Below are 24,930 nucleotides of genomic sequence, written 5' to 3' on the forward strand. Positions count from 1 at the left end.
GAGAGAACTACAGGGGATGGATTCTTGCTATAATTGCTCTGTCACCCATGCTTTTCCCACAAGGCATCTGACAGTCACTGATGTTTTTCACCTGTATACACTTCTCCCTCCCCATGGAGGGAGATTCAGACTGCCTTTACTGATTATCTGGTCATGGATTTTTCTGATTGTTTTACTTTACTGCCTGATTCTTCTTCTCACACAGTTATTGCATTGCATTGCATTGCATTGCATTGCTGTGGGTTAAATACCATAATCTGCTTCAAGAGTCTTGTGGAATATTTTCAGAAAATAAAAATTATAATGCCAACCCAAGATGTAGTGATAATCCAAGAGCAAGTACTTTGAAGAGGTAATGTATTTGGTACCTAAATCTTTAAATGAATTGTAAACTGGGAAGCAGTTTCATAACGTAGTTGCTTCAATCTACCACAACAGTAGATGCACAGCTATGATGCTTACAAACATTTTAAAAACATGGAAAAATCAACTGCTGTTTTGGAAACTGTAGACGGCATGTACAACTACAAGAGAAATGCTAGATATGCACAGGGCATTTAATTGTAAAGGGGAAACTGCATACAAAAATGCTTTCCTACTTTCATTTTCCATGATTTCATCAAGTACATGCATTGCTAAAAAGTATTCCGTAGCACGCTGAAGATTCCGTAGCACCTTTAGAAGTGAACTTCTAAAAAGTCTTGCTTGAGTCAGAGAGGCATTCAGCCATTGGTGTCTGACGACTGTGGTATGGGGTGGACTATTTTACAGATTCAGATTGAGTAAAAAATTCAGATTAGTTAAAAAAAAGTATTACAGAAGCAGCTTTCATTCTCCAGATCACAGAGGCATAAAACTGCTGCTGCAGTGTCATCCCCAACCACAAAACACACACTCGCTCAATTCCCATCTCTCTCTCTCTCACACACACACACAGACTCCAGAAAATGTTCATTGATCATGCAGCACTTTATAATGCGCAGTAGGCCTTTATTTCCTGCACTGCCTCTTCTCCTCCCAGCTCAGCATTATTGTAACTGAGAAGTCTATTAGTCGGCATGCTATAGACATATTAAAAAAAAACCCTGCCTGATCACCCGGCCAAGCTGTCATATTTAAGTAATAACTTGCAAGTCTGCAGTCACTGCATAGTGCATAGGCCATCACCTACTAAGGAAAGACACTGCTAAACAGCACTTCACCTTTAAAACGGCAGTCAAGATGTGGCCGTGTATTTTACTTGGTAATTAATTTTCTGTTGCAGTTGAATCGATGTCAACACTAACGTTCAAAACAATTCTGCTCCCTCAAAACTGAAATATAAAACATATGTTTTCTTCCAAATAATTAAGTATGTCGGACTCAGAATCTAACATGATTATCTGCCGATGTGCAGCCCCACCTTCTAACGAGTTAATCTAAAGGTCACAAGCAGGCAGGCGTAATGTGAAATCCCGGACTCCTCTTTCTCCCTCCCTCCCCCTCTCCCCCCCCACTGCATATTCCACATCCACAATTTATAAACACTGAATGTTCCATTCTCGACTGATCTAGCTGCACTGCAAGTTAATCTTAGCACATCACACACGTAACAAGGACTCTGTGACTTGCCTTAAAGCACAGCGTCGCCTGAAAGGGACTTTTTAAAATTATCGGCTTTCAAATGCACTCTGCAATATGCAAAAAAGCAAGCCCTACCTCAAGAATGTCTTCTAAAACATACGCTTCCATTTCAGCCGCTGTCTCCACCATGTTTTATCAAACTGCCATGATTCTTACTGCACTATGATTAGATCACTGCCAGTAGGAACACTCCTCTGTGTCAGCAAGGGAACAGGAAATGGAATGTTCTATTATACCCTTCAAGCAGCTTTACTGCTGGCAAACCAGGGATCTACCAACAGAGCAGGGGTGACTCACTGGATATCTTTTTTTAAAGACACAGCTGCTCTTTTCTGGAAGCACACAAAGCAAACACAAGTAGATTTTTCTTATTTTGCAATATCCTTTTCTGGACGTGCGTTTGAATTGGAAATAGAAAGCCAACTCTTCTTCTTCTTTTTAAAAAACCAAACCAACTGGATTACCATTTTTTAAAACTTAATTGCAATTCACCTGCACCCAGGAATCCTGCATGCTGTTTTGCTTAGCTCTGTCAGATACACCACAGAATACCAGACACTGAATGAATCTGTGCTTAATAAATATCTGTGACAAATTTCCAATACTCTGCTCATCCATTACAGCAAACGATAGAAAATGCCTGAGTCTTCTAAAACATGAACATTCACGTGTTTACGTGGGATAGCTCCCTTCCTAAGATTATTTCATACCTAACACAAGCTGACCTACAGAATAATACAAACACCGCCTCTCTCCAACAAACCTAACTAATCTCAGAGCTTTATGTACTCTGCAGTGGAAAAGTTTAAAATTCTGTGCCCAGGCAATGCATTATTCTACAGCACAAAAAAGCAAAACTCAGTTGCATCATCTAGTAATAAGGGTTTATGAAGACAAAGTATATGCACTTCGCTAAGGGACTAAAAAAGCAAATATATTTCCTGAGAGATCTATTTAAGAGGCATCTGGTCAATCTACTGCCATTCCAGAATGCACATGAGATATTAGTACCACAGGTAATCTATATATGGCATACAGGTGAAAACTAGCTTCTTCTTTTCTTTATAATATTTCACTATTGTTTTATTGGGAAAGTTTGTACAGTATTGAGGTATTTCTGATTGATGCCATAAAGTACGACATAATTTCTGAATCAGGAAAAATCCATTTTTAGAAGTTCTGAAAAGAGGGGGGAAGACACGAGATAAGAGTGATTATTTAGACAAAGTCAGTCTCGGTAGTGTTGAAGGACCCTTGATTTCCAACTCAGACTTAGCATAAATACACATTTCATTGCCAGTAAGGTAAAGGTAAAGGGACCCCTGACCATTAGGTCCAGTCGTGGCCGACTCTGGGGTTGTGGCACTCATATCGCTTTACTGGCCGAGGGAGCACAGCTTCTGGGTCATGTGACCAGCATGACTAAGCCGCTTCTGGCGAACCAGAGCAGCGCACAGAAACGCCGTTTACCTTCCCTTACCTACCTTATCTACTTGCACTTTGAGGTGCTTTCGAACTGCTAGGTTGGCAGGAGCAGGGATCGAACAACGGGAGCTCACCCCGTAGCAGGGATTCGAACCGCCGACCTTCTGATCGACAAGTCCTAGGCTCTGTGGTTTAACCCACAGCGCCACCTGCGTCCCTTCATTGCCAGTACCATGCAAGAATATCCCAAAGTGAGCCTTCTCCATGCTGTCCTAACAGCTAAAAGCACTTAAAGGTCAAGAGGCTGTCCCTGAAAAGAGGAACGAAACAGTCCCAAGGCTCACCTCCAGAATGCCAAAACAAGTGTCAAACAAGGCTACGTTCTGAAGGCTGTATGAAAAGTTCCTTCCTGCTACCTAACCTTAGATCTACAGCCTCTAGCATTGCAACAGTTACAACACATTGACTATGAAACACAGCCCTGTCTAAGGCAAGGCTACATTCTGAAAGCTGTGAGGCAACTCTTCCTTCTAGACCTAGATTGAAATCCAATGCATGTTTATTTGGGTTATCCCAGGCTTAAAATCTGAAGCAGACAGAAACTGGGCATTTCCAGTCTCAGGTGTACCCATTCAGAAGGAAAGAGCAGAAAAGAAACTTGGAAAAGGATAGACTACCGGGGGGGGGGGGGGGGGGAGGGGGCAGAGAGAAGAAGAGATGAGATGAGCAACTGTAATCCGTAGCCTTATATACAAGGCTCCATTAACAGCATTCTACGATTATGAAAAACAGAATTAGGAAACAGAATAACCAAATTCATAATGATTTCCATACTGTCTGAATGGCCATTTTCTGGATTTGAAGTAGGATTGCATGCCTAAAAACACATTTAATTAACTTCTGCAACCCTTATCTTCTGGAAGCGATTTAAAGGGCACATATTTGTCAAGAATAATAATTGCATCAATGAGAGTTTAAAGCGTGGTTTGCTGCCAACACTTGCTAATTAGGATTGACATGATAGTTGCAACATCATTTTAAACACTCTTCTGTCCAATATTTACATGTATTGGAGGACGTGATCAATTTCTGCGGGAAAAGAAGGGGAAAATATTTGCTGCTGTGAAAGAGATGCAGTTCTAATAAACATTTCACTGGATTCCACAGAGAATTATTGGTTTGTAGCCAATGTTAGTCCCTCTCAGAGTAGACCTATTGAAATTAACGATTTACTTGGCTCTATTACTTCTAATGGGCCTGCTCTGAGTAAAAGTTGAATATAATCCATCATTTCTATTTATAGGACATTTTGACCACTCATTCCCCAAAGTAGGGAGGAGAATATGAGATATTGCATTGAGGAACAACACAGTGAGATAGGTACCTCATGTCAAGCCAAAGCATGAACCCTTCCCTCCCCAGATTCTGTCCATGGTCGCTAACAAGTGATGTCTCAAAGTTCCAGAGATAGGGTCCTAATTTATACCAGGTCTGAACGATTATCCATGTTTTGCCTTATGGTCAACCCCTAGCTGGCAGGACAACCTGAGTCTCAGGTAAAAAGCCTTCTCCGTCACACTTCCCAAAGCAGAAATTTTAAGGATTACCAAAAAAAAAACCTGGACCTTAGATGCTCATGGCACATGCTCTATTTGTGAGTTGCTTGCAACTTGTTTTTACATGCCAACTTATCAGTAGCCTAATGCAGCCTTGCCATATGAAACTTGCCTGCACCCCTGGGGCAAGCAGCAATTGCATCAGGCGAACACCAAGTGGCAAACAACACAGCTCTTCTCCTCTTGCCTTGAAAAGAAATAAACCAGGAACAGTGAATAACTGGATGGTGATCTATATACCACCTTGTATTTAATAAAGGGCAGCACTAAGGCTGCTGCGTATGCAATTTGAGACAGGAAAAAAGTTCAAGAAAAGCGCCCCCCCCAGTCACTTTCACCATGGCAAGCGATCCATTGAAGTAAGTGTGATGAGGAGTCCCAGCCTTCTACTTTCGCTCAGGGCTAGGGAGGGGAAGTGCAACACCCCTGCAGGACTGAATCTAGGAGCACAGGTCAGTTACAAAGAAAATCCTTGCCCTTGAGAATGACAGCTTTGGTGGTGGGGGCACTCAGAATGCCCGCCCATCCAGTGCCAATATAGGGTCCAGCTTGGGACTGCCCACTTTGGCATCAAGCACAAAGCACTGGAGAGCTCAGATAGCCTACCTGCTTAACACAAAAATAAACTCTAACCTCTCTCTTTGGCTCTATGGAAAGAATCTGGGGGTAGCTGACTGGATGGTAGACAGCCAGTGTTCCAACTCCCCCTGACTCCACACCGCAACAACTTACTCAGGCTCGGACCTGAAGTAAAGGGATCATCCACACAGTTGAACAAACATGGAAACAATCCACATTTCTTACTTCTCCAGCTTCATACTTGGTAGTATGGGGAGGCAGTGTCCTTGACACTGTTCACGGGTGCAATGTGAAGCCAAAGGGAAGGGGAAGGGAAGGTTTTGGCATCCACAAGTTTTGGCTGGAAAACTAAATTTGTGGAGCCGTGAGTATTTCAACTTCCCACTGCAATCGTGCTTGTGCATACACCTCAGTGTCCTTCTGCTTTAATGTTGACTAGCCCTTTTAAGGCAGCTGACGGGCAGAGAGATCTTCCCCTGTGTTCAGTCTCCTACTCTCTCTCTATATATATATAAATATATGGACAATAAGCACAGGAATCTATCCGCCTTGTCACTTCCCAAGGATTGTGGGAAGTACCAGCAATGGACAGGAGAGCCTAGAGAAATAGCTCAGCAGTAGACAACTGATTTGCACGTTGAATATTACAGGTTCAATCACAAACATCTCCAGGTATGGCTAGGAGAGACCCTAATCTGAAACTCTGGAAAGCTGCTATATACAACAAATGGCTGAATGGTATGACTCAGCACTAGGGAGATTCCTATGTTCCTCATTAAGTCCAAGACTGATATATTAAACAAGTTCACATGGTGTGAAATAGTCAAGAAAGAATTTTCTGACTTCACAAATAACAGCAAAACCATGGTTTAGTCACCAGGAGCATGGCTCAGGCTTACATATTCTTTATTCCCTCCCTCACCCTCTTGGTTTGAACAAACCATAGTTGGCCTCTAACACTGAACTAGAAACCATAAAGCTATGGCTTCCAGTTCTGCATTGCAGGCCAACTGTGGTTTGTGAAAACAAATGTAAATGGCGAACTGTAATTACCCAACCTGGAAAGGAAAGGAGAGCATCTGAAGAGTGCAGACCTGAGGCACAGCCCTGAAACCATGGTTTTGCTATTTTAGGTGTACATTCTGCAAAGAAACCTGGGTTTACTGCTACATATTGTACAAAATGGCCCTAAGAAGATGAGACCAAGTAGCACATATAAACCCAGCAAATCTTATATAAATTTATGCAAAAAGGATGCAACAGACACCATACCAGACTGGAATAGGCAGAACAAGATAGGGTGATGTAACCAGTGGGCCTCAGGCACCACCTTGCAAGACCAAACAAGCCAGCTGTTACGAGGCTGCATGGACATAAAGACACAGGGAGTCGTTAAGTAATGAGCCCTACCTTCCCTTGCTACATTCTCACTGTACATCTAAGAGTGCAAAGCTCTCGTGCTAGAAGAAGCTCACATAGCACCAGAACAAAGCAAGAGAAGAAGAAAAAAGCAGAATGGACTGCCTGGCTTTTCCATCTCAGAACGAAAAATTCTTTTTTAAAAAATATTTTTTAATTGGAAATTTTATTTACAACATAACACAAACCCCCCACCCCCCAACACAGAAATCCACCCCCATCAGACACAAACATAACAAACAACAAGCATAATTTACAACAATACAAACAACCAAATAAAAGACTTCCTTTATCCTGTTTCTGGCATCCTTAGTTACTTCTTATAAGCTGTTTCCTTTATGAATAATTATTAAGATTTTTCTAATTATAACTTAAATATCCACAAAGTCTCCTGCAGACATTAATCGAAACAAGTCCAGGTATGAATTTTAGGGCACTGTTTTGTGAAGTATTCTCTGCATTTTCCCCATGCATTTTGAAATTCTTGTCTCGTATGATCTCTAATTGCCTCTGTTAATCTAGCCAGTTCAATATACTCTAACAGTTTGTCTTGCCATTCCATTTTTGTTGAAACAATTTCTTTTTTCCAGTTTTTAGCAATTAGGATCCTTGCCGCTCCTGTAGCGTAGAGGAATATTTTCTGATCTTCTCTTGCTATACCTGCGTCTGTTATCCCTAGTAGAGCGATACAGCTTCAGTGACTGGCTCCACATAAACGCGAAAGAGGAGCCACTGGCCACTGAAGCTGCAGTATGCTGGGCTCTGCACTCAGTCTCCTCCTGATTATATGATGCTGTGTGCTACACACACATGACATTATGCACGCACATGATGCAGAATACATAATGTTACACACGCGTGACATGTGCCACCGCCCCCCAGTCTTGAGCGCAAGTTGGCACCTCTGCCTCTCCTTGAAAATATTCCATTCCATTCATTTTTTTTAGACTGCAAACCTGAGAGCAGCGGCTGTTATAGATGACCTTTGAAAACTTCTCTTTGTTTTGGCTGAATTGTGGGATAACAATACTTTAAATAAAATAAATACAATGATTATGATTAAGAATGAGTTGTAAGCTTTTTTACTATGTTCCTTCCGTCGCAACTACATTAAAGCCAGAAAATGGCAACTACATTAAAGCCAGTGTGGATGCCAAAACCAGCAACTACACACATCTCTCTCTCCCTCTCTCCCCATACCCAACCCCGCATCAATTATGTTTAAAGCAAAATGCATCATGGGACTTCATCCCTTAAGAATTCTGGATCAGGCAAATGGCCCAGTCCAGCGTTCTGTTCTCACAATGGCCATCCTGATGGGAAACTTGCAAGCAGGACATGAGCACCAGGGCCTTCTCCCCTCCGGCAGTTTCCAGCAACTATTTGCTACACATCCAAGATGTCAGCTATCTTAGTATTACAAATTGCTTGGCAATGAAAGTTGGTTCTCACCGCATTCTTCTCACTACAGCTACTATTACACTACCCTAGTCACGCAGCTGTGCCGTTGGCCCCACCCCTTGGCAGCACTATGGTCGCTATACATTATCTACTCAGATATTTTAAGGATCAGGGTGCTCTTTCCTCTTTCCCTTTCCGTATAAATCTCCACTAAAAGGAAGAACACATTGATTTATTAACTACAGGAGGAATTCAAGAGGTACTAACTGCCTAGAATGGCAAGGAAACCTTCACTGTAGGACAAGGAAAGGCTTCCATCTTAGGACAGGGAGTTGAACTGAATGGACTAAGGCATTCACCCCAAATCTTAATGTGTAATTTTAAATTAAAAATAAAATAAAATGGGAGAACAGCATGGCAAAGGATTGGCAGAAACATGTCACTTCTGATGTCAGCTTCCCTCCACTATTTTAGTTAAATGCTTTATTTACATGTTGTTTTGAGAATAAAACCTGAAGTTGTAACCATTCCGGAAGAGAAAGCAATTTTATCCATGGTTTCAGTGCTTCTGTAAAAGACCAACAAAGCCGGGTGAACCATTATTTTTCCCTCAAGACTTAAGTGTCATTTTTTCCTTTTACTTTACAGTGGAGCCTCCGGATATGAACTTAATTCAACCCGGGGGTCCGTACTTAGCCCGAAAAGTCCATATCCAGAGGTGCCGCTTCTGCGCACACGCAATAGAACGCTTCTGCGCATGCACGAAGAGCACTTCTGCACATGCACGTGGGGCGAAACCCGGAAGTATACACTTCTGGGTTTGCCGTGTTCGCAACCCGAAATTACGTTACCCGAAGCTAACGTAACCCAAGGTACCACTGTATTTTGTCAAGCTTGAGCATCATTTGGGGTTCAACAGCACTTGTGAAATTATTAGTGCTGAAATTATTAGTACAACAGGCATAGGCAAACTCGCCCCTCCAGATGTTTGGGGACTACAATTCCCATCATCCCTAGCTAACAAACCAGTGGTCAGGAATGATGGGAGTTGTGGTCTCAAAACATCTGGAGGGCCGAGTTTGCCTATGCCTGTGGTACAAGGTCAGCATGGAACCAAACTAAGAATCACATTTGCTATTTTTATTTCTCTAGCTCCAAAGCAATGGAATATATTGACTTCATTCACTAAATAAATAGATGCTATTTATTACTCCAATCAAAGCAGTCTTGGCTCTCTCTTATTGACTCTTTAAAGAAAGTACAGGGGTGGGGTCAGGGAGAAAAGCTGGGGGGGGAACTTCCTAAATATTTTCTCTATACAATGATGTCATCATCAGCATGTATACTAAAAATGATATCACATCTTCAGATGCCTTTACTTATATGGCCAAAATGCCAGCACCATGGTACTACAGCAAGCTTTCCAAATCTTGGGTCCACAGATTATGTTGGACTACAACTCCCATCAGCCCCAGCCAGCATGGTCAATGGTTGGAAATGATGGGTATTGTAGTCCAACAACATCTGGGGACCCAAGACTGAGAAAGGTTGTGTAACTGGAGGAATATATCAGCATACTTTGGGAGGAGCAGTGGGAACTGAGGTCTGCCAAGGACAAATGTACGGGGGGTGTTTAAAGAGTAAATGTTCATGTTCAATGGGCACAGAATGCTGACAAGCCGGACGGATAAACGGAACTATTTATTTACAACATTATTTACAACATCCTACCTCCAAGACGCTCTGAGTGATATTCATAGGCTCTCCCCAACAAACCCCCCTTCCCTGCTTTTATCCTCCCATACCAGTGAAAGGTAAAAAGATAAATGTAAAGGACCCCTGACAGTTGAGTCCAGTCGCGAACGACTCTGGGGTTGCAGCGCTCATCTCGCTTTACTGGCCGAGGGAGCCGACGTTTGTCCGCAGACAGTTTTTCCGGGTCATGTGGCCAGCATGACTGAGCCGCTTCTGGCGAAACCAGAGCAGCGCACGGAAACGCTGTTTACCTTCCCGCCGGATCGGTACCTATTTATCTACTTGAACTTTGACGTGCTTTCGAACTGCTAGGTTGGCAGGAGCAGGGAACGAGCAACGGGAGCTCACCCCGTCACGGGGATTCGAACCGCCAACCTTCCGATTGGCAAGCCCTAGGCACAGTGGTTTAGACCACAACGCCACCCGTGTCCAGTGAAAGGTATGAAAGGCTTAAAGACAGCAGATGGCATTGAGCAACTAAAAGAGCTTCATGACTGATTATGAACTGGAATCCAGCCCAATAAGCTGAACCTCAATAGTTACAGATAGAGCTTTCTGTCCTTTTGATAGAAAGAGGGGTAAAAGGACAGAGCAATATAATTTTGTTGCCATCCAATCTGTCTGCTGCAAAGGTGGTGGATCCAAGTTTCAAATGCAGAAACGTAAGTGATCATAGCACTGCTTCTGCATTTGAATGGATTACAAACCAAGAAGCACAGTTAGGGTTTGGAGTTCGGAAGGTATTTTCATACGTTGCAGAGAACAGAAGAACATCTTCAGGTATTCAGCCAAGGAATGCAGTCTGGAATTCTGCCAAGAATATCCCTCCTGCAAAATGATGGCAAAACCTCTGCACAACATAGCCTCTGTACTCAGTGGCACAGCTGCAAATAAACGCTTTAAATATGTTGTAAAGTGCACAATACAAACATGACACTAGATGGCGACAGCGAGCTATGCAAAATTCAATGTATTTTTCACAGCATTTTTTATGTGTGTGCAGATTCCACCTCTGACTCAGATTCCCCGGTCTTCTGCATCATGTGAAAGAAATGGCCAATGTTTGGAAAGACACCCAATTTGGGGGGGGGGGGGGACCTGACATATGAAGTGGTAGAAGCTTGTTTCAGTTTGGGCAAACCTTCAGACTTTAGAAGGCCATGATAAACATGATGGCAAATACAAAGAAACAGAAACAGATAATGATAGTGTAGAAAAAGAGACTGATTAAATTTCATGTTGTGTTCACTGAAACTTATTTCCCCTCTTTTTCTCATCTCCTTTTATGTCTGCTTGACACTGTGGGGGATTAGAGAAGACATAATAATTTTCAGAATAAAAAAAAAATGGTTTTACAATATTAGTGGTTTCTGTTTTATTTTATTTTTTTGGCCTGCTCCTTATTAACAGCCACAAGCAAATAGTTGCTAGATTCCTTAAAGTTCAGCAACCTGTAATTGTTGTCTGAATAACCTGTACTTTTAATATGCCAGACATTATACCTATGGTAAACATAATACATCTTATGCTCCTAAAGTAAAAAAAGTGGCTTTTGATATTTTAAATACCTTTTTAAAAAACATACGAGCATTTAAAAAATATTTTCCCCAAAATCCATTTTTCCCCATAGAAAAGGGAGGATGGGTGTTCCCATGGTTTCAAAATTTCTGGAAATTTCACAACTCTAGACATCATACAGTAAGTGAAGAATAAGCAGTCTTTAAGTAAATAAAAATGAACTTTTAGTGCTTTAAGATCACAACAACAAAACCCAAGTAGTATAAGAATCTGACCTCTACAAGAACATATTTAAGAAAAAAGATAACACTTCGGTATTTTATTTGGCTGCTTTATCTAGAGTTTGATTTGGTTAGCAAAGATATTATGATTGACATATATTGCTTTTTCTTCATATACAGCATTTGTCAATAAGTAGCTTTGCCAGAAGACCACCAGCAAGTCTTTATTTGGAACTTATCTGAAATATTACATGGAAGAAAAAGGTGCAATCTTATGCTGAATATATGTCAGCTGAGAAGCATCAGGATTTGCTGAACGCCTCCTTTACACTCAGAGAGCCAGAAAAGCCACTGCCACAAAAAATATAGCATCTTACATCTGCAAAACAATTCCTCAGCAAAGATATGCCAGCGGAAGAGTTTAAACAGGGCACCTATGGGCAACACAGAGGAGAAACACAGTTACATCATTCCCTATGCCCCTTCAATCACACCATGTTCCTGTAAACAGTGCAACTTTACACCAGAACCTGGCACCAATAAGTTGCTCCCATCAACTTACCGCATTTTTCGCCCTATAGGACGCACTTTTTCCCCTCCAAAAATGAAGGGGAAATGTGTGTGCGTCCTATGGGGCGAATGCAGGCTTCAGGAAGCTCTGCGCAACCCTCGGGAGACCGGCTCCGAGGGTTGCGCAGAGCTGCCTGCAGTCCCGGACTCAGCGCACCTCTGCGCGGCCATCGGTAGCCGGGCGCGAAGCCCCGCCCGGCTCCCAATGGCTGCGCAGAGCTGCCTGCAGTTCCAGGCTCAGCGCAGCTCTGCGCGGAAATCGGGAGCCGGGCGCGAAGCCCCGCCCGGCTCCCGATGGCTGTGCAGAGGTGCCTGCAGTCCCGGGCTCAGCGCACTTCTCCCCATCGCCAGCCCCACAAGCTTGGGGGACAGCGGGGAGGCGGAGTGCGCCTTCCCGCTGTTCCCCGACCTGGTTCTTCCAGCCCCGCACCTGGGGGGGAATTTTTTTTTCTTTATTTCCCCCCAAAAAAACTAGGTGCATCCTATGGGCCGGTGCGTCCCATGGGGCGCAAAATACGGTAAATGAAAGGGGAGAATTAAAACAGCCGCTCGCATCAATAGTTGCCACAACAGAGCATAGGATATAGTGCAATTCAGCATCCAATCAAAACACATCACCATCATTATATAAACCTCAAAGATGAAGACCACAACTCAGATGATAAGAGTTTATGGAATGGGTTTTAATTCCCTGGCCTCATGTAGTTCACACTTCGAGTTTACAAGTGGGAACTTTGGCGATGTAAAACTATGAGGAAAGGGCATTGTGCACAAAACAGAAGGTTTGCAGAGCCCACATGGCTAATGTTCCTGAGCTGAGAACCCCACTGGATACCCGCCTCAGGACCCCAGGCACACACTCAACACCAAACTCCATTCCCACAACTAAGAGTACCAGGAGAAGGCACTCAACACAGGTAAGCAAGGGAAGAGGAAAAGACACATTGCAAAATTTAACTGCTGGGACTGTCTTGTTTCCCCCACCTTGTTTGCTGCAACTGAACAATGGGGTGTTGTTTGAACTGACCCACCCCAAGATCAACAGCAAGGACCAGGATTCTCCTGGCTGTTTCTTTATGGGATTAGTAACCTACTTCCTCCAGGGCAGTTGCCTGTACCCTTGAAAGCTCAGGATGGCATGGGGATGAGGGACCAACTCCCTTCTCTTGCGGGGACCCAATTAGTGCCATTGCCTACCGTTAAGGATTACCATGTAATCCTTGACTCCTCCCTTTCCATGGAGGCGCAAGTTACAGCAACAGCCAAGGCGACATTTTTCCACCTTCGCCGCATCAAGCAGTTGGTCCCTTACCTTTCCCGCCCTGACCTGGCCACAGTGATCCAGGCAACGGTCATCTCCAGGCTTGACTACTGTAATTCGCTCTACGCGGGGCTGCCCTTGAAGCTGTCCCAGAAACTCCAGCGGGTGCAGAATGCTGCAGCGAGGCTCCTCACGGGGTCTCTGCCATGGGAGCATATTCACCCAGTGCTTTTCAAACTGCACTGGTTCCCGGTAGAGTACAGGGTCAGATTTAAGGTGCTGCTTTTGACCTTTAAAGCCCTTCACGGCCTAGGACCCTCATACCTACGGGACCGCCTCTCCTGGTATGCCCCACGGAGGACCTTAAGGTCCATAAATAGAAACACCCTAGAGGTCCCGGGCCCTAAGGAAGTCAGATTAGCCTCAACCAGAGCCAGGGCCTTCTCAACACTGGCTCCGGCCTGGTGGAACACTCTGCCTCATGAGACCAGGGCCCTGCAGGATCTGATTTCTTTCCGCAGGGCCTGTAAGACAGAGTTGTTCCGCCTGGCCTTTGGCTTGGAGCCAATTTGATTCCCTCCCTCTCTTTTTTCCTTTCCTTCTCCTCCTGCGATGAGGCTACATTTAAATATTTTAATGTTTCAATATTTTAATGTTGTATTTTAATTTTGTTTTTAAGTTGTAATCATTCAACTTGTTTTTATTATTGCTTGTAAGCCGCTCTGAGCCCGGCCTTGGCTGGGGAGGGTGGGGTATAAATAAAAATTATTATTATTATTATTATTATTACTATTATTATCAATAATTGTGTGACAAAGAACACAAAAGTTAATGCTATTAGGCAGTGTTTTTAAAAAAATATATACCATATTTTTCCGTGTATAACATGGAAAAATGGGAGAGAGATTACCGAGCTTTGGGGGGGGGGTTGCCGCTCACCCGCCTTATCGCAGCAACCAATCGCCCACCCAACTGCCACAGCAGCCAATCGCCAGCAGTCACCAATCACCCATCAAATCACTCCTGACAATCTCCTACTCGCAGGTGCAACCAATCGCCCATCCACCCTCTGCAATATCCATGTATAAGAGAACCCACAATTTTTATTAAAATAAAAAAGCATCATCTTACACACGGTAAGGTAATAATAATAATAATTTTTATTTATACCCCGCCCTCCCCAGCCAAGGCCGGGCTCAGAGCGGCTTACAAGCAATAATAAAAACAAGTTCAATGATTACAACTTAAAAACAAAATTAAAAATACAACATTAAAATATTGAAACATTAAAATATTTAAATGTAGCCTCATCGCAGGAGGAGAAGGAAAAGAAAAAAGAAAGAGAGGAGGGAATCAAATCTGGAGTCCTGTGTCCAGTTCTACACACCACAATTTAAGAAGGATATTGACAAGCTGGAACATGTGCAGAGGATGGCAACCAAGATGATCAAGGATCTGGAAACCAAGCCTGATGACAAATGATTGAGGGAGTTGGGCATGTTTAGCCTGAAAAAGAGGAGACTGAGAGGAGATATGATAACCATCTTCAAGGGCTATCACATGGAAGATGGCGCAGGCTTGTTTTCTCCTGCTCTGGAGGTTAGGACCCAAACCAATGGTTTCAGGTTATAAGGAGATGAAGGAAAAACATTCTGATAGCAGAACAGACTCCCTTGGAAGGTGATGAACTCTCCTTCCTTGGAGATTTTTAAACAGAGGTTGGATAGCCATCTGTCATGGATGCTTTAGTTGAGATTCCTGCATTGCAGGGGGTTGGACTAGATGACCCGTCAGGGTCCCCTCTAACTCTATAATTCTATGATTCTATCTTTGTAGCAAGGCTAAACCAAAGGCAACAATCTGCAGGGACCAGGAGCCGATAACCAGGGGTCACGGGATCAGACAGCAATCAGGACCTATAAGTTAGAACGAGAAAAAAGGCTAGAAGGATAAAATCAGGACTGACCAATAACTAGGAAAACACTAAAACTCAGGAAGACCTTGCTGCTCTGGCAAGACTCAACTGAAAAAGGAAGTCCTCTTATACTCTTTGATGCCCAGCAATAATCCAATGGCCAACATGGGTGGACAGAGTTAGTCTGAAACCTGAAGGTATATCATTGACAAGTTGCAACTTGCGGTTCAAAGGTCAGATCCAGCTGTTCCTGCAATATAATGGCAGGAAGTAGTAAAGTTCTGTGTTCCACAAGACGGAGGTACTCCAGGGCAGTAAAATTTAGAGCAGGGGGTAGGATTCAACCTGTGCTAGATAGCGTAAAATTCCCATTGTATTGTGGGTTGGGGTGTTTGGAACTCAAGGACTTGGTGTTGGGGAGGGGTTTGCAAGAATCTGGAAGCTTGTGTGTTTTTTTCTGCATTTTTATGATTTTCTGTGACCACTGGGCCACTCTGCTGTTTTTTAAAAAAATTCTGGATTTGAATTTCTGTGTGCTGGGTGGCTGGGGGAACAGTTGAGGAGGGGTTTGCAAGAATCTGGAAGCTTGTGTGGTTTTTTTCTGCATTTTTCTGATTTTCTGTGACCATTGGGCTACTCTGCTGTTTTTTAAAAAAATTTCTGGATTTGAATTTCTGTGTGGTGGGTGGCTGGGGGAACAGTTGAGGAGGGGGTTCTTCAGCAAGAAGCAAAGAGTGGAAGAGGAACCTTCTTCGAGTTGTCCCCCAGAGTCTTAGAAAATGTACTGTACACTTTGTTGATTTTTAAATGTTTTTCTGTCATGTTTAGAAACTTAATTTATTGTTCCTTCAATTTTTGAAATGCTCTTTACAGTATGTGTGACTTTAAAGAGCACTTAATAAACTCTTGTTGTACCACATTTGGCTTTGTTTGGACTTTTTTTGACCATAGGAACACATTAATTGAATTTCAATGCATTCCTATGGGATTTCGTGCTTCGCAAGACGAAAAATTCGCTAGACGAAAAAACTCGCGGAACGAATTAATTTCGTCTTGCGAGGCACCACTGTACATGGAACTGCTCTTGAAAATCATTTGGAAACTTCAGCTGGTCCATAACACTACTGATCAACTGCTAATCCAAACCAGTTAGTAGGACATATCTCACAGGGATATAGGGGGGAGGGGGGACTTTATTGATAGCTACATACACCCAAGCTCTATAACACACTTCCTTCCAGTGTTTGAAATTCTACCGGCGCGTGTTGCTACTGCCGAAGGTCCAAATGCGACTGACATCTCCGATGAGTCAGCTGACTTGGGCACAGCAAAAGCTGTCTCTTTAGCCTTGGATTGGGTCCAGCAGTCATCACAGTTTTGCTTTTGAGGGCAGCAAGTGATGAAAATCCCATCTTGTACAAATATTTGAAAAATAAAACATGTTTTCCCCATCATCATCATAACCAGCACTGCATTATAAAAATCGTGGGGTCTAGGGCCTTGTTAACCTTTTGATAATTCAGTCCTCCAACATCATATCAAGGAAAGTAAGTGCAGGGCTGACTACAGATACATTTGACCGTGCAGCAGCCTTTCCACAAGCCACCCAAATGGAATTCACAGACCACAGTTTAAAAACCTCTGCCTTAGTCAACAGTTAATACCATTTCCATTTCCACTGTGTGTGTTTCTCCTTCTTGCATAATGGGACAAGTGAACTGTTGTAAAAGCAATCTACAGTCAAGCAATGTAGTTGAGGTAATAGAATCATAGGATTGTAGAAATGTAGCGTTGGAAGGGACCCTGAGGTTCATCTAGTCCAACCCCATGGTGAACAGATATTCCATTGTGGTGGCTATAACCTAGGTTTAAGGTGCCATTTGGCATCTAGCTCATATATCTGAGTTTCTAATACTGCTTCCTTCCTTTAGAGGCCCATCTGACCCCTTCTTTGAGGTAATTCTGTCAGCATGTAAAGCCTTCTTTGTTCAAATAAGCTGTTCACCTAAGTTAATGTGCCTTCCAATGCTGAGTGATAGATTATATCTTTCAGGGTTTTTTAGCTGCTTTGTTGTTCAATTGCTTCTTTTATCTGCTTTGTTTCTGATACTATCTGTATATAAAGTATAGTATTTATTGATTTATATATTTATTGCTGTAAGATGCCTTGGACATGATGTACGGTGGTACCTCCGGTTGTGAATGGGTTCCGTTCCAAAGGTCTGGCCGCATCCCGAGGAATTTGCAACTGAAGGACCACTTCTGTGCATGGCACGTAGAGCACTTCTGCGCATGCGGTGAAACCCGGAAAAATACTTCCAGGTTTGCCAAGTTCGCATCCCGAAGTTTACATATCCAGAGGGATACATAAGCAGAGGTACAACTGTATTATTATTTCGATAGTACATAATAGAATAATTTTCATAGGGAGGGAAAATGTGGTTAATAATAGCCACATTGGCTTGAGGGAAGTTCACGCAAATGTATTTTCCTTTATCTATAAAGAGATGTCTAGATATGATTGGTGCCAGAAAATCTAACAAGAAGCAGTTATTAAACCAAAGAAATGGCAGTGTATAACTACAGATTTATAAAAGATGCAAGTCCAGTACTCTGTCCAGCTTCCTGGTTGACTTGGATGCACCACTTCCTAAGGGTGCTTGCAAAACCATGGTGCGCAAAGCTGACGCATGCAGCTGAACAGCAGATTCATTTTGGGATGGGGGATAAAGAGGGCTGTTAAACAAGGCCCATCTTTGCTGCAATCTGAGCTCTGTTCTGGATGGGTGGTTTGCCCCCTAGAATATTTAAACTACCAAGAAGCAGAAAATAATTTTTCCATGAAAATACACTTGGAGGGAGGAGCAACACAGCTGGAGTAGCTGCTTTAGTAATCAAAGTCACTACATATATCTGCCCTGCATGTCTCTAAGCCCTCCCCACCCACCCCATTCTCCTAGCATCTTTGTTAACAGAAGTGCATTATATAGTCACAAAGGAAATAGCTTGCTCTGTGGTGCCCATCTCCAAACTGCCCTCCCTAAGGAGACACATCGCGTGTTGACCTTTCTGACACCAAATTAATACTTTCTTACTTGTACTAGTGATTGCTAGGTTGCCTTTTGATTTGGTTTTTCCACAATCCTGCATTTCTGTTGTACATACAGTGGGACCTCGGGTTAAGTACTTAATTTGTTCCGGAGGTCCGTTCTTAACCTGAAACTGTTCTTAACTTGAAGCACCACTTTAGCTAATGGGGCCTCCTGCTGCTGCCACGCTGCCGCAGCACGATTTCTGTTCTCATCCTGAAGCAAAGTTCTTAACCCGAGGTACTATTTCTGGGTTAGCGGAGTCTGTAACCTGAAGCGTCTGTAACCCGAGGTACCACTGTATTGTTTTAACACTTTTATATGCCACCCTGAAATCTTTCCAATGAAGAGTAGCTAAGAAATTTTAGGTAAGCAATAAAATTACAGTTAAACAAATATGCTGGATTTTCCCATTGTTTCCACCAGGCAGCTGTCACTTCTACACTGTGGTTGACCTTCCTCCAAAAAAAATGTCAAAAGGAATTAGGTAGTCTAGTCCTCACACAACGGAATGATCAATCTATATTTTGACATAGGTCTAGAGCAGATATTGCGACAAAAACTTGTCACTTCAGAACGTGTTATTTGTGAAAGTGAGAAAGAGAGTAGTATGCTACCCTATGTCACATGCTCTCTCAAGAACGACAAGTCCCAAGACCCTTGCATCCTGATGGCATTTCCTGTGCACAGGCAGGAGCCAACAGAGTATGACAGCTAACTGGCAACAGGAGGGAGAAACAGGCAGCATAAGAATCAGGAACAATTAGATCACAGGAACAATAAGAGTCAGTGCTGCTGGTAAGGTTTACAGACCATAGAAAATGTGAGTAAACAAGTTAGGCCTCTGGTCTCTAGGCTCCACAGAAAAAAAATGATAGTAGATCCCAAGATGAAGAGTGTCTAAAGCAATTTTGTAAGAATAATATATGCATGTTCCAAACTGCCACGTTTGGCTATAAGTACAGTTCAGGCAGTGGAAAACGTAAGAGAGTCTAAGCAAAGAAAAGAAACTAAAAAGACAATAATCAAAACATCTTAGTGGTTCTTCCCTCAACCTGCAGTGAAGATTTCTTGGCATTTCAATTGCCACCCTCAAAAAAATTCCAGAATTGCAGCAATGGTGGCCTCATGGAGCAACACCTCAACTGCAACCAGTGACCAAAATATGGGCCGTCATGACCACAGGCATTATAATGGTGATTCCATAAACATCAATTTTTCCTTTGCATTTGGATGCACCTTGTAAAAGAATGCAGGATGAATGCAGAAAAGTTGGAGGAGGAACCTGAATGACTTCTGTGAGACACCATTGTATATGAACACTAGAGAAATCATAGGTTTGTTGATGCAGTCGTCCAAGGCCACATCAGTAGTGCTGTGCATCTAATATAAGACATCACACTAGGAAGGAAGCGCCTGCACACTTAAGATTCTCATAGATGAAAATCAGGAGCCTGACTGGGAGATGATAAATATACCATCCATGTGAAATGAATACGACAGAAGATTTAGATCACTCTGTATAGACTGATACTCACAGTGTAACAAAACAGTTTTAACTGTGTTTTCATTTGGAACTACTGCTAGCAATAGCTTGATAGAAATGTAAACTGTTTCTCTTTGGTTTTGGAAGATGCTAGAGATAAATTACCACCAGTTTTAATAATGCTTCAGAACATTTAATAGCACCTGGTTTTAAGTTTAGTCCACAGAACTCATATCTATCCTGTAGAACCTATTCACAAAATAGATGAATAGTACCCTTTCTGTATTCCGCAGTAGGTGTCCTGTGCTTAAAACAAACACCTACAGGGTAGGATATTTCTCCTCTCAAGTTTCTAAAAAGTAATCAAGAGCAAAAGAGACCTAGCTAAAACAAACAGAGCTGTTTTAAGGACATACAAAATGTTTTTTTCAATACAAATGCTACAGTTGCACAGATTTAAGAAAACCATGCATTAATGCCAAATGCTTCCTACCTTAAAATTCTAACAAAGCAATACAGCACAGATATATTGTGGCCCTCCCAGCAGCTGAATACTGAAGTATTCACCAAGTGCAAATTTCAATGGGGTCGAGGACAAAAACATGCAGTTGACATCATGCCGTCTCATTCATCACACAGGTATACTGACTTGGGAATACATTATAGCTTCTCTGCCAATGGCATTGAGTTGACCATGAGCACTCTCTCAGTCGAACCTACTTCACAACCTGTCAAGAGGCTGAAATGCTGCTCCAAGTTACTTGGAGGAAAACTGAGATGGACATGTATGAAAAGAATTAATGTGGCTGCCCAAAAACTTCTTTAAAACTGCATATGATGTAAAACAAAGCAGCCTACCTCCTATGATGTACTGTAGAGCCACTTCATGGTGGATTGTTGCACAAAATATCACTACCAACCTTGTAGCAGCCTCTCACCTAGCCATTGGGGACAATAAGAATTGCTTCCAGGTGACCAAGCAGGGAAACTCTGCTAAGGCTGGTCTGTTTTTCTTTTAGGCCACGAATGCTTCCGCAGATGTGAGTGATTGGCCAACTATTGTTTATGTCAGACAGAAACGGGTTAGTACTGAACTATACAGTATATCCCTAAGGAGCATGGGCTTTCCCTATCATAGATACTGTCTTCTTCCCACAATTCCCATTGGGAATTAGCTTTCTTGACTGCACTCTTCACACAAAAAATAAACGGTGGCCCACATACCTCTGTCCTATCCACCAAAATCTACAATTCTGTCAAATCCATGTCAGCAAGATTCTGGTAGGTTAGGAAATTGATTTCCTTGGAAGCTGACAATACTGCCCCTGTAATCAATCTTAAATCTTAACCTATGTTCCCTTTCCTGCCTTTTTAAGTCTAATCTCAATATTTATCTCATAACCAGCGTTGGGGGTGAGGTTCCAGGGATTGTGTGTAAAGTCAAAATTACATTTAGCCAGAACAATCCTAGAAGTGCCCCTGCACAACCATCCCTACCATTTTGGAGTTCCCACGCTGGGCTCTGGGAATCTCACAGGGTCCACACAGAACCTTTCCAGAGCTTGGTAAGAAAGGCAGAGAGCTTAAAGGTGCTTTCAGTGCCAGGAAAGTGCTTTTAAGCTCTTGACGTTTAATTTGTGCAGTCACAACCAGCTGGCCGCCAAGCGTGTAAAGCTGTGATCACGCAAGTTATATGTGTGCAAGATGCGAGTCAGCTGTACCTGTCTTGTCTGAATTAAGCCTCAGCTTCTTAGCCCACATCCATTAATATACACAGGAACTCTGGTTTCCTTGCTATTCTATGGTAAGGAGCCAAGTATCATCCACATATAGAATATGGCATATTCTTCACACTCACTGATTTAAGTGGGATATGCTTTAAAGGCTTTCTTCTTCACGGAATGAGCTAGGCAGTGAGGGAAGAACTTCATTGTATTAACTGTGCATGAATCATATGAACAAATCTATGCTAAATTATACATGGCCTGTTTCTATTATATAAATAGCCACACCTTGGTTTTAAAAAAGCTAATGATGCTCAACACAATATATTCCCACCAGCATGCTGCTTTCATATATTTAAATTATATGTATGTTTTTATGCACTTCTTTATATGGCTCAAGAGTCAATTGCACATATAAAAATCAAATTGGTGGGAGACTCACAACTTCAGAGACATCAAACTTTTAAGTATATTAAGTAGTTATGGGTTTTGTAGCACACCAATCAAGCATGCATCAATTGGTCAAAACAGAGGAAATGCCTACAGATAAGAATTACCTCCATTTGAGTTTTAAAATATGGAGCCATTGCAACCACACTTACCTGGAATTATCTGCAATCTGAACCAACTGGACTTATGATTAGAATCAGGTTAGAATCATGCTGTAAGGCTGGAACTATATGGATTCATACTAGGAAATTAATCTCATAAAAAAGCAAACAGCCAAGCTTAAGACAGAAGGCAACAGGGGCTGAACAACCAGCACCTAAGGCAGGGATAGGAACCGGTGACTCTTCAGATGTTGTTGAGCTACAACTCACATCAGCCCCAGGCATCACAGACAGCAGTCAGGGATGATGGGAGTTGTAGTTGACACGGAAGCGCATGCCACACAAATACAAAAGACAGCGCTTGAGAATAGTCTGAGATGCCTATGTCTTTGTTGGCACCCATCAGTCTCAAGAGACAATGGAGTGCACCACCAGGGGTGATGTTAAATGTTGCATTAGCAGCTCCCCCAGGGTGCATGCCTGAGCAGAGGTCCTGGGCTAGCCAGATGACCCACCCTCTCGTCCTCATTGATGTGGTCCAAAGGAAAGCGGAGCAATACGTTTGGCACCAGCTTGGTTGCTGGAGTTGCTGGTAGGGAGCGTACAAGGCACCATCCATGTGTCTTAGGGTCTCCACTCTGGATTTGTGTAGGGTTTACTCCTTAGCCTTTTCTTCTCCTGAGATATTCCTCCAGGCAGCAGAGCTTTAGGATCAGAATTTTCCTTCTCCTAGATGAGTTGAAGAGCCCCATCTGCCCCTTGCTTCCCTCTACAGCACATGCAGAAACTGCCTTAATTTAGGAGGCAGCAGATAAGAAACTAGCTTTCGAAATAAAAACTGATAGAGAAAACATCTAACACACCAAGCAAGCAGGCCTCTCTCACATTGCCTCCAAGAGCCTTATACATGTTTCTAGCTCAAAGATCCCTTTTCCTTTCCCCCAGCCCATAGCAGAGGCCACTCAATTTACTGACCCACTCCAGGAGAAAGCAAGAGACATGTGCAAGTGGCTGCGACCATTCCCATGGAGCAAAAACCCAACAGATCCCAGCAGGGCCTTGTCCTGAAGAAGCACTTCCAAGATCATTGCAGCCTGAAAGACTCCCACCGGGGGTGATGACAGCTGTGGTTTGAAGCTTGCCACAGAGCAGCACAGCTGGGACATTTGTTTTGGGGAGAGTGGCGGCGTCAGCTCCAAGCCCTGCTGCCAGCTTTGGGGTGCAGAGCGGATTCAGGCCGCCCGGGCCCCATTTCCCACCCCCCCCAAGTCCGGATGGACCCCCACTCATGCTCTCTCACTCTTCCCCCCCCCCCCCACAGGCAACATGAACTTCCTGACTGTCAAGTAGACTGGTGGCTTCGGTCCCTACACTGAGCAAAAAGACTCCTGCATTGCAGGGGGTTGGGCTAGATGACCCTGGGGGAGCCCCTTCCAACTTCACAATTCCACGATCCTCCTCAGGGAGGGAGGCAGGCAGGCAGCCAGCAGGGCTGAAGAAGCCCAACGGGGCAGATGCCTCCGCCTGGCTGCGCTCTCTTTCCACCCGGGCAAAAAAAAAAACAACAAGGTTATGAAACCAGATCAGAGGCGCGGGGGGGGGGGCGGTTGGTTGGTTTGGAGAGGCTCCCCTCTCCCCGCCCCGGAGACCCATTCAGGGAGGAGGGGGGGCAAGAGGCAGAGGTGACCCCCCCCCCGGCTATCCCCCCCCACCCGACCCACCTCAGACACTTCCTCCTCCTCCTCCTCTTCCTCGTCGTCGTCCTCGTCGTCTTCCTCTTCCTCCTCCTCATCTTCCTCCTCCTCCTCCTCGTCGTCGTCGTCCTCCTCTTCCTCGCTGCTCTCGCTGCTGCTGCTGCTGCGGCCGCCGACGCCGCTTTCCCCGCCCGGCGGTTGCGGCTGCTGCTGAGGCGGCGGCGGCTGCTGCTGCCTCCGACGACGCCGGGTCCAGCTCCGCTTGGCCGGCGGCGGCTGAGGCGGCTGCTGCCCGTGAGGAGGCGGCGGCGGCGGTGGCGCCTCGCCGCTGAGGAGAAGCAGGTCGCACACCCTGGCCAGCCCTTCGGGGTCCCCCTCGCACCCGCCGCCCTTCACCTCCGCCTGGGCAGCGGTAGCCGCCAGAGGAGGCGGCGGAGGCTCCATGGTCGCCCGCGCCACCGCTCTGCCGCCGGCCCGCCCGCGCCGTCTCGCAGCCGGTCACCTTCTGGAGCCGTCGCGGTGGAAGTGGCGGAGGTGGGAGCGCGGAGGGAGGCGGAGGAGCAGCTCTCGCGAGACCCGCAGGCCAGCGCCACGGCCCGACCCGGCTCGCTCCTGCGCCGCCCGCCCTCAGGCTTGCCGTCAGGGCTGGACCCGCCCCCGACGCCGACGCCGCTTCCGCGCAAGCGCAGACGCCCTCGGCCGCGGCCGGAACGAGCTCTGAACACCACAGGGACGGGGGGGGGCGGGTTGTTGTGCTTTAGCTCACCCTCTGCGCTTGCGCCGGGGTTTGGGTTTCCGGGTAGCGGCTCGTGCGTCATCGCCGTGCGCCCTTTCCGCGCGAGTTGGTGTCTGCGCACGAGAAGCGCTGCGCTGGGGAATCTCTGAGTTGTCAGTCTAGGGTTGCCGCCTGTCCTGTATAATACAGGGTGGTCCTGTTTTTCCATGTAAAATATTTCTTCCTGTATTGATACAGTTTTGTCCTGTGTTTCATGTCTTCTCTCTCTCTCCCTTTCTGCCTATATATGTATATATGTATGTATATATGTGTGTATGTATATATATATGTATATATGTATATATTTT

The 24,930-nt window shown here is 44.3% G+C and overlaps 1 protein-coding gene across 5 annotated transcripts in view; it reads right to left on the reverse strand.

Moving 5' to 3' along the window:
• ANKRD17 (ankyrin repeat domain 17) overlaps positions 1 to 24,359 on the reverse strand; it is a 109,900-nt gene extending 85,541 nt beyond the window's left edge. For 2 of the 5 annotated variants that reach the window (XM_080976432.1, XM_080976431.1), the window contains exon 1: positions 23,875 to 24,358. In XM_080976432.1, the coding sequence (XP_080832558.1) occupies positions 23,875 to 24,291 (417 nt within the window). In that variant the 5' untranslated portion in view covers positions 24,292 to 24,358. Of the gene's footprint in view, positions 1 to 1,698; positions 1,842 to 23,874 lie in introns of those variants that run through there. The other 3 variants (XM_080976433.1, XM_080976435.1, XM_080976434.1) reach the window with 3 other exon arrangements.
• Positions 24,360 to 24,930: the final 571 nt, after the last annotated feature.

Source organism: Podarcis pityusensis (assembly GCF_964106645.2).
Source record: "Podarcis pityusensis genome assembly, chromosome: 13".
NCBI classification, from domain to species: Eukaryota; Metazoa; Chordata; class Lepidosauria; order Squamata; family Lacertidae; genus Podarcis; species Podarcis pityusensis.